The 14,900-nt window shown below is 40.2% G+C and overlaps 1 protein-coding gene across 1 annotated transcript; it reads left to right on the plus strand.

The window, feature by feature from the left end:
• The first annotated feature begins 6,336 nt into the window (after positions 1-6,336).
• Positions 6,337-8,929, plus strand: adcyap1b (adenylate cyclase activating polypeptide 1b). Its single transcript, XM_085377123.1, has 4 exons — positions 6,337-6,440; positions 7,403-7,537; positions 8,006-8,110; positions 8,746-8,929. The coding sequence occupies exons 1-4, from the start codon at positions 6,337-6,339 to the stop codon at positions 8,927-8,929; spliced, it is 528 nt and encodes a 175-aa protein (XP_085233249.1).
• Positions 8,930-14,900: the final 5,971 nt, after the last annotated feature.

Consider the following 14,900-nt stretch of genomic DNA (forward strand, 5'->3'; position numbering starts at 1 on the left):
GTTATAATAATAATAATAATTATTATTAATCTGACCATTATTTTTCTGAATGTTTGGCCTTTGTTTCTTTAAAAATGCGATATCACCAAATTGCTTCTTCTAATTGTCAAACTGTACGAAACCCAAAGAATTTTAGCTTGCTCACAGAAGTACAGCAAATAACCACACCGAGGATAACTTCAAAGTAATTACTTTTGTCTGTCAGTGAACTACTCATGTGTAACGGATATCTTACTCCGTGGTATATTTTGTACTGCAACAAGATAAAGAGTCTTTTAATCTGAATAATTCAATTATTTGGTCATTAAAAAAGACAAATCAAACTTTTATCTAGCCCACGCCTGGTCATGTCGACGTTTTGTTATTTCCGATAGAACTTGAAGGTATCATTGTGTCCTATTGAACGGTTTTCCCGTGTGCCCAATATGGCCGACATCCCTGTAAAGGAGAAAGCCCACCATCTGCCCGGACAGCTAAAGCGTTTTCAGTTATGCTCTCCAACAATCTCCATTCATTCTTTTTCTTTTTTTTAAGATGTATTATTTGGCCATAAAAATAAAGCGCAGTCGCGTCGTGGTGTTCACCTCTGAACTTTGTTCATATTGCGCAGGCATTTAGCGCCATCTGGGTTTTACAAACGGTTAAAAGAGGTGTGTTCACGCAGATACTTGAGTTAACAATAGGTGTAAAAGACTGCGTGTTTCAGCGAGGCTGTCTGCGAAGCACAGACTGGAAAATCATAGTGTGTAAAACACTTATTAAAATATTCATTGTTTCCATAAGATTTCTAAACTTACACAGAGGCGGTAGTTTAAAAAAATCATATTTAAAATAATTTCAAAATATTTAATGAGAAAAGGAAGGAGAGCGGGAGGCTAATGTTGGGCTTTCATCTTGAACACCTAACCAAAAGCTGACTACAGACACAGCGGGAGTGTGTCTGTAAAGGGATGAAACAATTTTCAAGTGATTTGCTGACCCCTACTGACTCTAACTACACAGTGCGCAGGCGCCACAGCATGTCCCCCAGATGCTTTTTTCCTAGAAAGTGGCTCCGTCTGCAAAACACTTCGGATGCATACGAGCAAGGATTCTCAGAGTTTGCACGGTCACTGTTTGTCATCATGCAATGATTTCCACTGCTCGATATCTACATTTTGTTTTTTTCATCGGTCAGATTTAATATTATATTTTATTATCGGTTAGCCTTTAAAGTTAAATAATTCAATTCCATTTAATTCAATTTGATCTATATAGCATCAAATCACGACAACGGTCATTTCAAAGCACGTTATAGTTTAAGGTAAAGACCTTACAGCAATACAGAGAAAACTCCACTACCCACCAATCAGACCCCCCCCCCCCAAATGGAGCAAGCGCTTAGCGACAGTGGGAGGGAAAAACTCCCTTTTAACAGGGAGAAAGCTCGGGCAGAACCAGGTTCCGAAAGGGGCAGCCATCTGTCGTCACCAGCTGTGGGTGAGGGGACAGACAGGACAAAAAAGAACAATATTTACAGTAAACATCCATGCTCAGATTAAATATCATGCGAACCAGTTATTGGGGTGGAAATAAACACAACTGTTGCTCAAACACGTTGGTTAAATTCCATTCAGGGCAGCGGATGTGCAATTAATTTTCCCTAAGGGTCACATAAGAAACTGGGACTGTGGAGGAGGGCTGCAGCAATAAGCTACACTCAGTTCTGCTCAGTCTTAATTTGATCTCTTTATGAGCTTATTGGTGGTGCCCTCCATTAATTGCTGACCTCCTGATTCAGGGGTATCAGCCAATGGGCCGTGCATGGCTTGCAAGGAGATGCAAGATTAATAGCATTTCAAAATGTCCTTAAGAAAGCCTTCCTCTTATTTTTGTAATAAGGTCATTATGTGGGGGAGTAGCATTTGCACTAGTGGCAGCTATAGTCCAAATAACCTGATTAGGAAGTTTGAAGCTGTTGTGGAGAGGCCACTGAGCAATATACCATTATCCATCATAGATAATCCTGACCACCCCACCTCACCCTTCTTCTTCTTCTTCTTCTTTTGATTATTATTATTATTATTATTATTATTATTATTATTATTATTATTATTATTATAGCAGTAGTATTGTAGTAGTAGTTCAGTACTGCCCCAATTCCAAAAAAGGTGGATATTGTGAATAAAACGAGAATGCAATCATTTGCAAATCATTTGCAAATCTCATATACCTATATTTTATTGACCATAGAAAACTGAGCTGAGATGTTTTACTACTTCATGATAAATATTAGCTCATTTTTATTTCATGGCAGAAACACTATTTAAAACAGTTGGGACAGGGCAACAAAAAGTGGAACTAAAAAGAAACACGTGGAGCAACATTTTGCTACTAATTAGGTTGATTTACAAGAGGTTGGCAGTATGATCGGATATGAGCCGTGATTGGACAGGAAACGTGACCGGGTATAAAAAGAACCTCTTAGAAACAGAGTTTCTCAGAAGAAAGGACAGATGGAAGATCACCAGTTTTCAACAAAACTGTGTCTACAAATTGTGGAGCAATTTCAAGATAATGTTCTTCAATGTAAAAATTTGAAGATTGTGAATATCTATATATCTACAACAAATAACATAATCAAAACATGAGAATTTGAAGAAATCTCTGTGTGCAAGGGGTTGAGAATCAATACTAAATACCTGTTATTTTCAGAGAGACATAAAACCTTTTGGGATTGGGTTAGGAAGGTAATCTAGTGCAAGAATCTATGAAATCAAACAAGCAAAGCTACCTGTGACCCCTTGTGAGTGAGGGAGCAGTCGAAAGTAGCATTTCTATGCAAAAAAGAAGCCGTATGCCGATGAAAATTAGCCTAAATCTGGCATATTTACATGATGAATTTAAGTTCTCATGTTAATTAATAGACATGATCTCTTTAAATAAACATAAACATAAGCTTGTGCTACCGTCTTGTCCTTTGGACCAAAGCTAATTTAAAATGGACTGAGGCAAAAGTGGAAATCTGTTCTGTGTTCAGATGAACTGAAATGTAAAATTTGAACCTGTGTCTCTGATAGTATGGGGGTCCATTGTAATTGGCAGCTTTCACAGCTGGAAAGACCAGATGTGTGCTGCACATCAATGCTGAAAGGTATATGCAACTTTTAGAGCAACATGTGCATCCAGATTACATGTTTTCCAGGGAAAGCCTTCAGTAAGAGAATGCTAAACCTGGCTCTATTAGAAAAGAATCCCGTGGAGACCCTTTCACCAACCGAAGAAATTAATGAAACAAATATGACAAAGACTGTTGAGTAACTAGAATCCTATAGCAGACAAGAATGGAACATTTCTCTCCCCAAAGACCAGCAACTGGTCTCCTCAGTTCACACTTGTCTACAGACTTTAGAAAAAAAAAAAAAAAAAAAAGACGTGTTGCCATAGGGTGGTCTGTTTTCTATGGTCTTTTGCAAAATATGGCTTTTGAGATCACTGAATCATTGAATTCGGTTTTATTTACATTTGATAAAGCACATAAACTGTTATTATTACTGCATTGTATTATGTAATAGATAAACATGGACTGAAGGGAAATCTGAATTTGGGCACTTTAAATCTTCCACGGATAACAAATCGGACAGAAATCTGTAGAAAAGCTGTTGAACACATATCCCTTTTCCTTATCTATGATCTCTCTGTGGTGTTGTGTGTTTCTGATTCTGATGGCCGATGTTTAGCAACTCACAGAGGTTCCAGCTCGAAAAAAAGAGTACTTCAATTATGGGTCAGCCATATAGGGAAACTGGCCTTTATGAGCCTTCACTAAACTGTAGGTGCAGTGACATTCAAAGCCACGCTGGAGTAGCTCCATTTTACGCGTCTGTGTTTTAAATGCAAAATAACCCTCTCAGTTGTAATGTCATGCCGAAATCACACGAATTTTAAATGAAGCTCTCAGTTAAGCTGTTTCACTAACAAGGTGACACTTTATGAAGAGGAATTACTGGTGTGAGGATTTGCTCCACTTCTCCCTTCTTTCTTTCCTTCTGTGTGCTTCTGTGATGATGACTAAACTTCGGTAGACTGGCTCAGCGTGTTTGTCCTCTGTCCTCATGATGGCGCCGTTTGCTCAGGCTACGGAGCTGCATGCTACCTGCTGTACCCGGCCTAATATTAGCAGTCTGCTCCAGTTGAAACGCATGGGCTTTAAGTTGTTGTCTTCATATGAATCAAGGAGAGGTTCTAGATAGCCCCCCTCCCGCAGTGACTGGCTCTTTTCGTCATATTGCGTCAGCGTAAACAAAACGCTGACGTGAATGTCTCCGTCTCCCCTCTTTGGCAAACTCTTCAATTGGTTGGTGAGCTATATATCTGATTCAGTGGGGGTGCATAGTTAAACCTAAGCGTCTCCTGACCTCTCCATTTGGCGAATATTACCAGTCCCCACGAAAAATATTCAAGTTTGCTAGACCGGCCTCCGAACCTCCAAGATGAAAAGTCTCATGTATGGAGTAAAAAAGAATGCCAAGTTTTGCTCCAATCATCTGACTGCGGCATTAGAACAAACAATAAAGAGAAAATTGCCCAGAAGCTGCAGATACAGAGAGGTTCGACTTACTCTCCACGAGCTCGAAATTAGACGTCACCAGTCCACTATGGGTGGAGAGGATTAGGCCTTCTTCTTGGTTATTTGACACATGTTCTATATAAAAAGCATTGCATCGTCGTTTTTCGTTTAAACACATCAATCAGCAGATTGTAATGACATAGATAATTTGAGAACAATGCTGGGAAAACGTGAATCGTTTATTCGGCCACGCAGACTCTCCGAACCAGCATCCTGCGTCACCAGCCGTTGTTCAAATCCGATTATGTGCCTCGTTTATTTCAACAATCCAGAGGTTAGGTTTAGACCTTAGCGTTCTCATTGCACGGCCATTAAAGCCACCCCTCTACATCCAGTGAGCAATTATTGTAAACGATTAGAACAAAAAGAAAAGTGAATATAAAGTCTGAAAGCCGCAATTTGAGACGAGTCGTTTCAGCACTGGACAGCTCCCGACTCCCCAGGGGCCTTGGACTTGGTCATCGGAAGCCTGATCACCCTCCATCAAAACCATCAAGTCATTTGAAACCACCAGCACCACTTCCCAGATCAGAGATAATCACTAAAGCGTAATTAACCTATTGGTGACGTGAAAGTTTTATTTATTTATTTTATATTTTAAAAAAAGAAGAAAAAAAACCAAGAAAAGCAGTAGTGGTTAAGGCGTTGACGAACTGATCTGTATTGGGCGTCACATCAAAACTTGATGATTTCATGTATGCATTCACAAGCGTCTCTCTCTCTTTCTCTCTCTCTCTCTCTCTTTTTTTTTTTAAAAAAAAGAAGAAAGTTTGAAAGTAAACTTCCATCTTCGGAGGGAGGTGGGGGTGAGTCTGACGGATGCATCGATGAGGAAGGAACTGTACTATTATATTCCGGGAGGAAGACTTGATGACGTCTATAGCATCCTTAATGTGACTTATTGGAGGGAGGTGGAGGACGAGGAGGAGGAGGAGAAGGAGGGGGGCAAGGCTTGCGATACATGGATAAAAATCCAAGGCAATCACAGCACAGGACAAAAGTTTAGAGCAACGATATGTAGACGCACAGACAGCGCGCTCTCCCACCGAGTTTTTGTTTGGCTTTGCGACCGGTTGAGTCCTATTAATTGGGTATAAAAGTGAGTTAGGCAGCACTGAGGGGAACATAAGGAGACGACGGAGGCGCTTCAGCCAGGGAAGAAGTGCCGTGAGAAAGATACCGTCTCTCTCTTTCTTTCTCTCTCACTCTCACACACACGCAGACACGCACTGCCACAACCGCGCCCGGTTCACAACCTACAGCACAGCCTCCTCTCTGCGTTCCTGCTATAGGTATGTGCTTTATCTGCGGACTGTCTTACAACTCGGAGAAATTTATGCTCCAGAGCGAGATAAAGTAATGGAAATTTTTCCCTTTTTGTGAACTGCGTGGAGATCTGCAATTTTTTAGCTACTTTGACGCTGAACATAGAGGATTTGGTGTCATTACCGCAGTGTAACTTTTACAAGATGAGGTGAATAAAACACAAAATATCCAGTTTTTTCTTCCCACCCCTCGTTTTTAATGATCCTTTTTTGGTATAAGCCAGTGGACGCTATCTTTATCCAGTTAATTCAAACAGGTTCATGTTCGAACCAGCTTTTTAGTTTTATTAGTGGTGATAAAGTAGCACCGCCTTGTGATTTTGATACAACAAAGAAAAAGCCGCTTTATTGTCAGGTAACTGCTCTGTTTAATGTTGTGTCTGTTTCTCATTTCCTAACAGCATGGCCAGTTCGAGTAAAGCGACTTTAATCTTGCTCATCTACGGGATCTTTATGCACTACAGCGTCTTCTGCACACCTCTTGGACTAAGTTACCCCAAGATTAGGTAGGTTTCTGGTTTCTGGGTTGTTATCGTTGTCCTTTATGTTCTATTTGAAATGCTCCTCAGCAACACGTTTCATTTAATGTTGCTGTTACGTTTGCTGCAATCAACGAAAAAGAGGTTTGTTCACTTTATTTCAAATAAATGCGCGCAATTGCGCAGAAACTCCGCGCGCAAGTTTTAGAATCTCCCAGTTAAGCATGATAACAGAAGGACATGCAGGCTTTTAAACAATCAAATGCAAGGCTGGTGTGGAAAATGAGTATGGAAATTGCACAGGAGTATCTGTCCGGTGGGACGGTTCACGGAACTCCCCTTATTAAAAATGAGAATGCAGTCGATGCAATGGATAGCCCTCGGGATGACGGTGGACTGGCGTCACCAAGGAGAGGCGAGGCAAAACGAATAGGGGAGCTTTATCCATTTAAGATTTAGTCTTCTTCTTTTTTTCCTTCTTCGGGAAAAGCATATCCATTATTTGGGCGTGGTTCTCGTTGATCAAATTATAAATAAATAAATACATAAAAAAGGTATTTTCTGAATTCTTTTTAATATTTTTGAGCTCCACGCCTACACTAAATGTGATCATTTTCACACCCATTGTTTCGAGTTTTAAATAATTAATAAGGTTGGAGCCGGCAGCATCAAGTGGAATATATATATATTAAAAAAACCCGATTTCTTCCAGAAAGAAAAACATATTCAAAGAAAGAAAACAATACAGCAGGACGCATTTAATAAAATTCAAGTCATTATTTTCGCCAAATTTAAATTATTCGTTTTCTGGCTTATTTTTCTTTATTTATTTACTCTAAAAAGCCTCTTTCCCCCGTTTTTACCCTTTTTCATTGCATTTAACCGCCCGCTGTTTTTAAAGGCAGATGCAGACATTTGGCATCCTTTCACTCCTGCGTCCACACGTGTGCATTGATCAAAATTGTGATGAATGTTCTTTCTTTATGCAGACTTGAAAACGACGCATTCGATGAGGACGGGAATTCGTTATCCGACATGGGTTTTGATAGTGATCAGATTGCTATACGAAGCCCGCCATCCTTAAACGACGACGCATACACCCTATACTACCCACAGGAGAAGAGGTAAATGCGCCTTCGTTTCACAGCCAAAGCCTTGGGCTGGATTCCAATTTAATGACTTTGTTGCTGTTTGCTATAATGTTTGCTTGCTTTATTTTTCCCAGAGTTTCTCATGTTATTTGTCCTGTCTTATTTTCATACCGAGTAGCCTAAAATGTTGATTCCCTGCAGTTGATAATCAAGATTAAAAAAAAAGAAAAAAAAGAAGGTCGGCAGATTCGTAAAGGATAGCCTTTAATCTCTTTCTTTCTTTCTTTCTTTCTTTCTTTCTTTCTTTCTTTCTTTCTTTCTTTCTTATTTATTTATTGCACTTGACGTGATATTGGACATGCGAGTGGGCGGGAACATTTTAGGCTACTTTTGATCATTTTGTCCGCGCTTTTTAATCTATTTTTTTTTATTTTGTTTTAATTTATTTATTTTTATTTTAGTCACTGACGATCTATGTGTTTTGGCGTTTTATCATCTCAGACCAGAAAGGCATGCTGAGGAAGAATTAGATAGAGCCTTGAGGGAGATCCTGGGTCAGTTAACAGCGAGACATTATCTGCATTCTCTGATGACAATTCGTGCAGGGTAAGGGCATTTCTTATTAGCGTTCACCTGCAGTCATCATTTTTATTTTATTTTTTTTATGTTTCTGCGCTGCTCAAGTTCAGGCTGCTGTGTCACTGTCTGTCATTTTACGTGCGTGTGTGGTTTATTTCTTCTTCTTAAAAAAATGCTACCCCTCTATATAACGTCTGGACATTTTCATTCCACCGTTTTGCTCCTATTTTGATGTGGCGTGACATTGCATCCACGATTTATGTTCTTTAAGAATAAGATACTGAAATACAGCGCTATTTGTAGCCCTTGACTTACCTATCAATTGATTTTGCTTTTACAAACATTAATGGGTGGTGGTGGGAAAAAAAGCAAGCGTCAGAATATGTAATGGGATGTAAATTAATATTTGATAACCTTTCCAAAACGCTTAAATCACCAAATCTTTCCTCACATATATATATATTTTAACGTAAAAAAAAAATAAATAAAAAAAAATAAAAAAAAATAAAATAAAGGCCCATAAATGCATTATTAATGACTACTGGCCAGATGAAGAGATGATCAAAGTTGAAATGCCACATCAAAAAGAGCACAAACCAGTCAAGACCTCGCAGCTTTAACTAATGTCACTGTTGTTTTATTTATCTTCTGTATTTTTTCAGTGACGACAACAGCATGGAGGAAGAATCAGAGCCCTTATCCAAAAGACACTCAGATGGGATCTTCACTGACAGCTACAGTCGCTATAGAAAGCAGATGGCCGTGCAGAAATACCTGGCAGCGGTTCTGGGTAGAAGGTACAGACAGAGAGTTAGGAACAAAGGACGCCGGCTTGCCTATTTGTAGCGCTGTTAAGGCGCTCAAACTGCCCTCCTGTGTATATACATCCAGTCGTTAAATCGAAGTCATTCAGATATATCTGACCAACCAGTGGATTGCGCCTGTGTTCTTTCAACATGTATTTATGTATGAAGTAAAGCCATTAAAATGAATATTTTAATAATAATATCGTTTTTTTTTCTTTTTGTACAAAAGCACTTGATACCGCACAGTTATACTTTGTGGACCAATATTTTATTTTCATGTTTACGATGTTGAAAACAAAACAAAATGATAAAAAAAAAGAAGAAGAAGAAGAAACCAGTAAAAAAAGAGATAATTGTGCACCTTCAACATTATGCGCTTGAAATCTTTAAAAGTCATCTACATATGCAGAAAATAAATAGATTTTAAAAAGACAATCAAAGTATTGAATGTTATACTTATTTTTGTAACCAACGTTCTATTTTTTTAGTGTTGTTTGTTTTCCAAACAGGCCCAAAGAAGCAGTGAGCATGCTATGTGAGGCATATCCGGCTTATCCTAAATGATAGATGTTGCCCTTGTCCACGCTTCTCCACGCTCCCTTAATGGGAGCTCTGTGGGTTTGTATAGCTTGCTGCCCCTCCAAGGGGAATTCAGACGGCTTTTGTTCCACAGCCTCTCATTTGATGGTTAACCGATTGACTTACACATTCAGTCAATGTAAGTGCTGGTAAAAATTCAACCTTCTTTCCAATTTCATTGCAGGCTTTTGCAAGGGCACTGATGCCTTTACTAAATCGAAAGGAAGCACTCGAGTTGCTGTTAACAGTATGCAGAAAACACTGCTTGCTCACTCGCCTCGAGAGTCATTTACAGTGGGAGATAAATTATGCTCGATACGACTGTCTAAGGAATGTTTCACATATGTGTATTGTGTACAGTATAAAAATTACACAGAGCACATAGTCATCTCAGTGTTGTCTCTGTTCAGTCAACAGGATTAAATGGAGAAGAGAAAGGGAAAAAAATGCTTAAACTGTTGATTGTATTTTGGCAGAGCTCCGAAATATTTAGAAAGGACTCAGAAGGAGCAGAAAGTGATGCAGTTTGACAAAAGAGGAGGAGAGGGAAGGTAGCGTCTGAGTTGGGGTTAGAGATACTGGACTCTTATTTCTGATTTAATGGTGCATGTGAAAACTGACACCGTGCTAATTTTCCCTTACAAACTGCATGCGATTGTGCTTTTGTTGCTGTGTAGGAGATGAGCTGTGCTAAGCCTCTTTCAGGCCCCCCCCCTTTCAGATGTTTTGTGACAGAAATGTGAAGAAAGAGGGCTAGAAGTGATAGAAACTGGTACTGCACTGACTTGTTGATTTTATTTTTACCTGTCCTGCTGCTGTCATTGTGGATATCATAGAACAAGACACTGGACCCCCCTCACCTCCCTTATATGCTGATTGCCTTTGTCTTGGTTGTAGTAGTAGTTCAAGTTTTTTTGCTTCTAGATTGCCATGCCAAGTTTCTGGTTTGATGTTAATGCTCTAGTTTCACTGTAAAGCTGATCTGTGTTAGAGTATGTGAGGAAGCAGGTGAAGAGTGTTAGCTGATAAAGAGATGTGTGTGTGGAGTCGAAGAAAAGGCAGTGGAAAAAGAGACGGTGTGTGTTTGTGTGTGTGTGTGTGTGAAAGAGAGAGCGCGAGAGAGGAAAGGCAAGCAAAGTAGCCTGTTGCATAAGACACAGGTTACAGCACCCACGAGCCAGAGGAGGTTTGTCGCACGTCAATACAGAACCAAACAAACAAACAAAACAAGTGATGGCACCACTGCCTCTGCTCACCTGTTGAAGTGAGATCAGGGTCAATGAGTCTGATAAAAAAAAATGTCAGACGTTGAATTCCCTTCACTTTGGTTTCATAAGAAGGTTTAAGAGTATGTGAGTCAAGGTGGATCAGACCAGCAGAACAGAGGTGTATGAAATTCAGCCCTCCAGCAGAGGGATATTCCCTATGACTTTTATTAGAGAGATATCTCATGTATTTATTCAACATTATGCAAATGCAGCTTTATGCACCCCTGCAATCTAATCAGTGGCCTGTGTTCCCCCATAGAAACTATCAACACACTCCTTCTTCAATTTGGCTCCATCGTACAGGCTTTGCGTGAGTGCGTATGTGCATATTGCGTTTATCTGTGAGCGTGTGTGCATTTAATGTTTGTTTGTGTGGACGAGTGACTGAACATGCATGCGGAGGTGGAAACAGCTTTTGGCTTTTGGTGCCTTGCTTCGACGTGAGAAAAACATAAAAAATACTAAAAAAAAAAAATACTAAAAAGAATATTCACCACAAGTGACAGATGGCAATTTTAGTGGCCCTACAATGCTGCAGTCCATTAGCTTACATTAAAACTTCCTTTTCCTCTGTTTAATCGCTCGGCTTAGTCTGCCCCAAGAGTAGTAGAATTAGGCTTTCTTTTAAAGCATGGCAATGATTTGTTGAGTATAAAGTATATTAAAAAAGTGAATAGAATGTGTATGTCGGTGAAGCAGGCGATGTATGTGTGTGTGTCTGACTGTTTGTGTGTGTGTGTGTGTGCATGGGGTGTTCAGTGTCTGTGAGAACAGTAGACAATGACCAGTGTTCCTTGCTGTTGATTATGACGTGTTGTCGATTATTTTGGGTCAGTAATTTATCAATGAGAAAATATCCCCTACATATTAGAACTTTGTGCATCACTATCTAGATTTAAAAGGGTTTGAGAATATAATAGAGATGTTGTTCAGATCATAGAAAATGCCTGTTGTTGATATTTCTGAAAGCGCCGAACGCCTTACTTCAATGTTTAATCTCTTATCTATCTGAAAACAATGTGTTTTAAAAGTGAACCTTAGTACAAGTGACATCGTTATACACACAGGAGTCCTTATATGGGGTTTTACGTTTGTCATTGTTATGAAAGTGTTGTAAGATTTGTATGAATAAATTTTTGTAAACAACAACATTTTCTAATCAATGTCTAATCTTTGAAATACATCACTTTGTTTTTCGAGGAGACGTGTCTTTTGAACAAAGAAAGTGCAGCGGAGCCACAGTTACATCACACACGCTGACTAGAATATATATTTTGTTTGCAGTTTACTGCCCGCATATGAATGTTGAGCTTACATGAAGAACCACCTATTTCCATGAGCACAGATCTCCTCCTGTAACAAACATAAAGTTGCACAGCAGAAAATAAAGCAGCAAATGCATTGTGTGAAGTTGGTCTAACTTTTAAAAGACACGTTTGCAATGCGTCAAAAGGGAAATCACAGATGTGTTTTTGCATTTCAAGTTGAGGAAATAAATAAATGAACCTGCAATTCAAACTGAAGAACCATCAAACATCTCTGAGGAGCTCATCAAGAGAAGCTACGGCTGAGCTGCAGAGCCCCACACAGGGCTTCTCTCCTCCTGGACTGCCTTGTGTTTCTCCTCACTCCATCCTTGGCCTTGGTAGTGCAGCTGTGTCCTGTGGGAGACGAGGAGGATGGGTGTGGCAAAGGATTATGTGTGTGATCTGATACTCATAAGCCAGCAGGAGTATGTGTGTGTGTGTGTGTGTATGTGTCTGTGAGTGCACATGCACCAGAGCTCAACTAACCCAATCAGAGAAATGTTGCATGGCAACGGTCCACAAAGGGACACGGTTATGTATACGCATGTGTCAAGTGTGTTTGTATGTGTGGAAAAAAGGAGCGAGACAAAGACGGAGACTGTGTGCATTTGTGTGCATGTCTGAGTGTTTTGGGCTATTTGTGTGCACTGCACAGGCAGACCTTGAGCGGGCTCTGCATTGGAATGGGGTTCTGCATCACACCTTACAGTTTTTGTGCACACGCTGCCTGTTGAACAGAAGAAACAGATGCACAGTGTGTGTCTATCAGAGACACAGTAATAACACCAACAGCTACTGCCACAGAGGAGCACAGGTATTAAATATGATTAATGAAATTCAACAAAGTGAGTTAGCCATGAGAAACTGCCACACACTCATTCGATGTGCATCTCTGTTTCTTCCCTGAAGACACCAATTCATGGGAGTTGCCCTGTTGCTAAGAAAAGGCTGACAGATTGTTGGTTGTCAGGGGCCTTTTTTTTGTGCTAAACCTACCTGTGTGATATAAATGCTGTCTCCGGTCTTTATTTATACCCCCTCTACCCCTTTGCTCTTCTGCTGTCAAAGTGAAAAGCAGCTTTGGTCCACCTGACAAGCAGAGACTGCAAGACTTGTTCTGTATGGAGCAAATGAGGCAGGTGAAACGAACAAAAAAATGTATTCAAAAATAAATTGGATTTGATATTCACCCCCACAAGTGGATATTGAGACAAATGCATCAATTTGTTTGCACAGCTTCCACATAGGGGGCCACCCTTGACCAATTTGTACATACTGTAATGTACATTAATGCCTGAATCCATAAAAGATGGCTCCTCCCTCTTCATAGTGCCGCATCATCTCTCCTCTCTGCACTCTACGTCTTAAATCTGTATTAGCATCTTTGAGCGATTCCACAACTGATTTTTTCGCAGGAGTTGTCTCTCTGGGTTGTCTGTGAAGGTTCTCAGTCTCTCTGGGTTTTTTGTTTTGTTTCGTTCTCTTGGGGGAAAATGGAAAGAGCTCCTAAATTTAGAGTCTAACTCCCTCAATAAACAGTTTGGAATCAAACACGGCTTTTAATAATCAGCTCTCTGCCTCCAGACACGTCTTAATCACGTATGGAGTGTTAGAGGGGGAAGGAGAGGTTTTGTTCAGGGCTTTTTCAGTGGGGATACCCACACCTCTCCCAGTCCCGCATGGCCACACCCATCTTTCTTTGTCACCATGTTTTGATGAGCATGTGAAGCCAGAAGTGTGTATGTGTGTGTGAATGAGCACTACTGCTCTATTGTGTGTATGATTAACATTTCCTTCCCTTCACAATACTTTTGTGTGTGTGTGTGTGTGTGTGTGTGTTTGTGTGTTTATTTATCTCAAGTGCAAACACTGCCCCCTCCTTCTTCCATAACATCTCTCTTGCATGTCAGGGTTAGGAGTACAAGAAAGGCCCAGACACAGCAGTGATGCAATCACCATCCCACCCACTCCACCCCCTCGCATTTTACCCCATGAATCATTCAGTGGTCAGGTTTGAGCGGGGTGGGGGGTGGTGGGGGGGCAGTCTAGTCATGCCTGCTATGAAACTCTTGATTGTGGCAGCCACGAATCCCTCAATCCTCCTCTCCCTTAAATCCCTTCTTGTGGCGGGCTCTGTCACATCTACCATTGAGCAGGCGGCACACTGTGGTGAACATCAACCCCTCTGGGAGCAACGTGTTAGAGAGAGAGAGACAGCAAAGACAGGGAGGGAGAAAATAGGAGATGTGGGCGAGGGTTTGCAGACATGGACCACTGATCAAGAGTTGCTTCTGGCTTAGAGGGAAACACTTTACCTGTGCTGCTTGAGTAATCATGGGTGACCAGAACTATCCATCATTTATTATGAGGCTATTTGGCCTGGAAAGAAAATCACCTCAACCATCATTTTCTCAGCTACTTTACTAATTGTACACGTCTCCAAGCTAAGCTTGAACATGAGTGCACCTTGAAAAAACAACAACCCGACTTTACAAAAATAAGCTCAAAATATCACGTGTAGTGGTTATTCCAACAGTCTTTGGACGTAGGTCAACTGAAGTTTCGTCTTGGATGTGAAGCCCATGAAACGTCTTCACAAACTTGAAGAAGTCCAATTGATTTCTATTTTTCAAGGTCTTAAGAAGTTACATTGTTGCTGATGACTACTAATAAACTGACTAAAGAATGGTGCATTTAGCAATACGCCTGCTATAAACAAAAAGAAAAGAATTAAAAGTCATGAATAAAAATTACACATTCTAACCTATTTAGAGAACAGAGAGCACATCTGTGAAAAAATGAATCATCTCTAGACACCTTGAGGCTAGCACGAAAGGCTAGAAAAACAAGATATTAT

Source organism: Diplotaxodon limnothrissa, linkage group LG18 (assembly GCF_057381915.1).
Source record: "Diplotaxodon limnothrissa isolate DT_005_m linkage group LG18, D_limnothrissa_male_GT1.1, whole genome shotgun sequence".
Classification (NCBI taxonomy): Eukaryota; Metazoa; Chordata; class Actinopteri; order Cichliformes; family Cichlidae; genus Diplotaxodon; species Diplotaxodon limnothrissa.

Coding starts and splice junctions, on each gene's coding strand:
- adcyap1b (XM_085377123.1), top strand. CDS start 6,337: ATGGCCAGTTCGAGTAAAGCGACTTTAATCTTGCTCATCTACGGGATC. Junction 6,441..7,402: donor CTAAGTTACCCCAAGATTAG/GTAGGTTTCTGG, acceptor TTCTTTATGCAG/ACTTGAAAACGACGCATTCG. Junction 7,538..8,005: donor TACTACCCACAGGAGAAGAG/GTAAATGCGCCT, acceptor TTATCATCTCAG/ACCAGAAAGGCATGCTGAGG.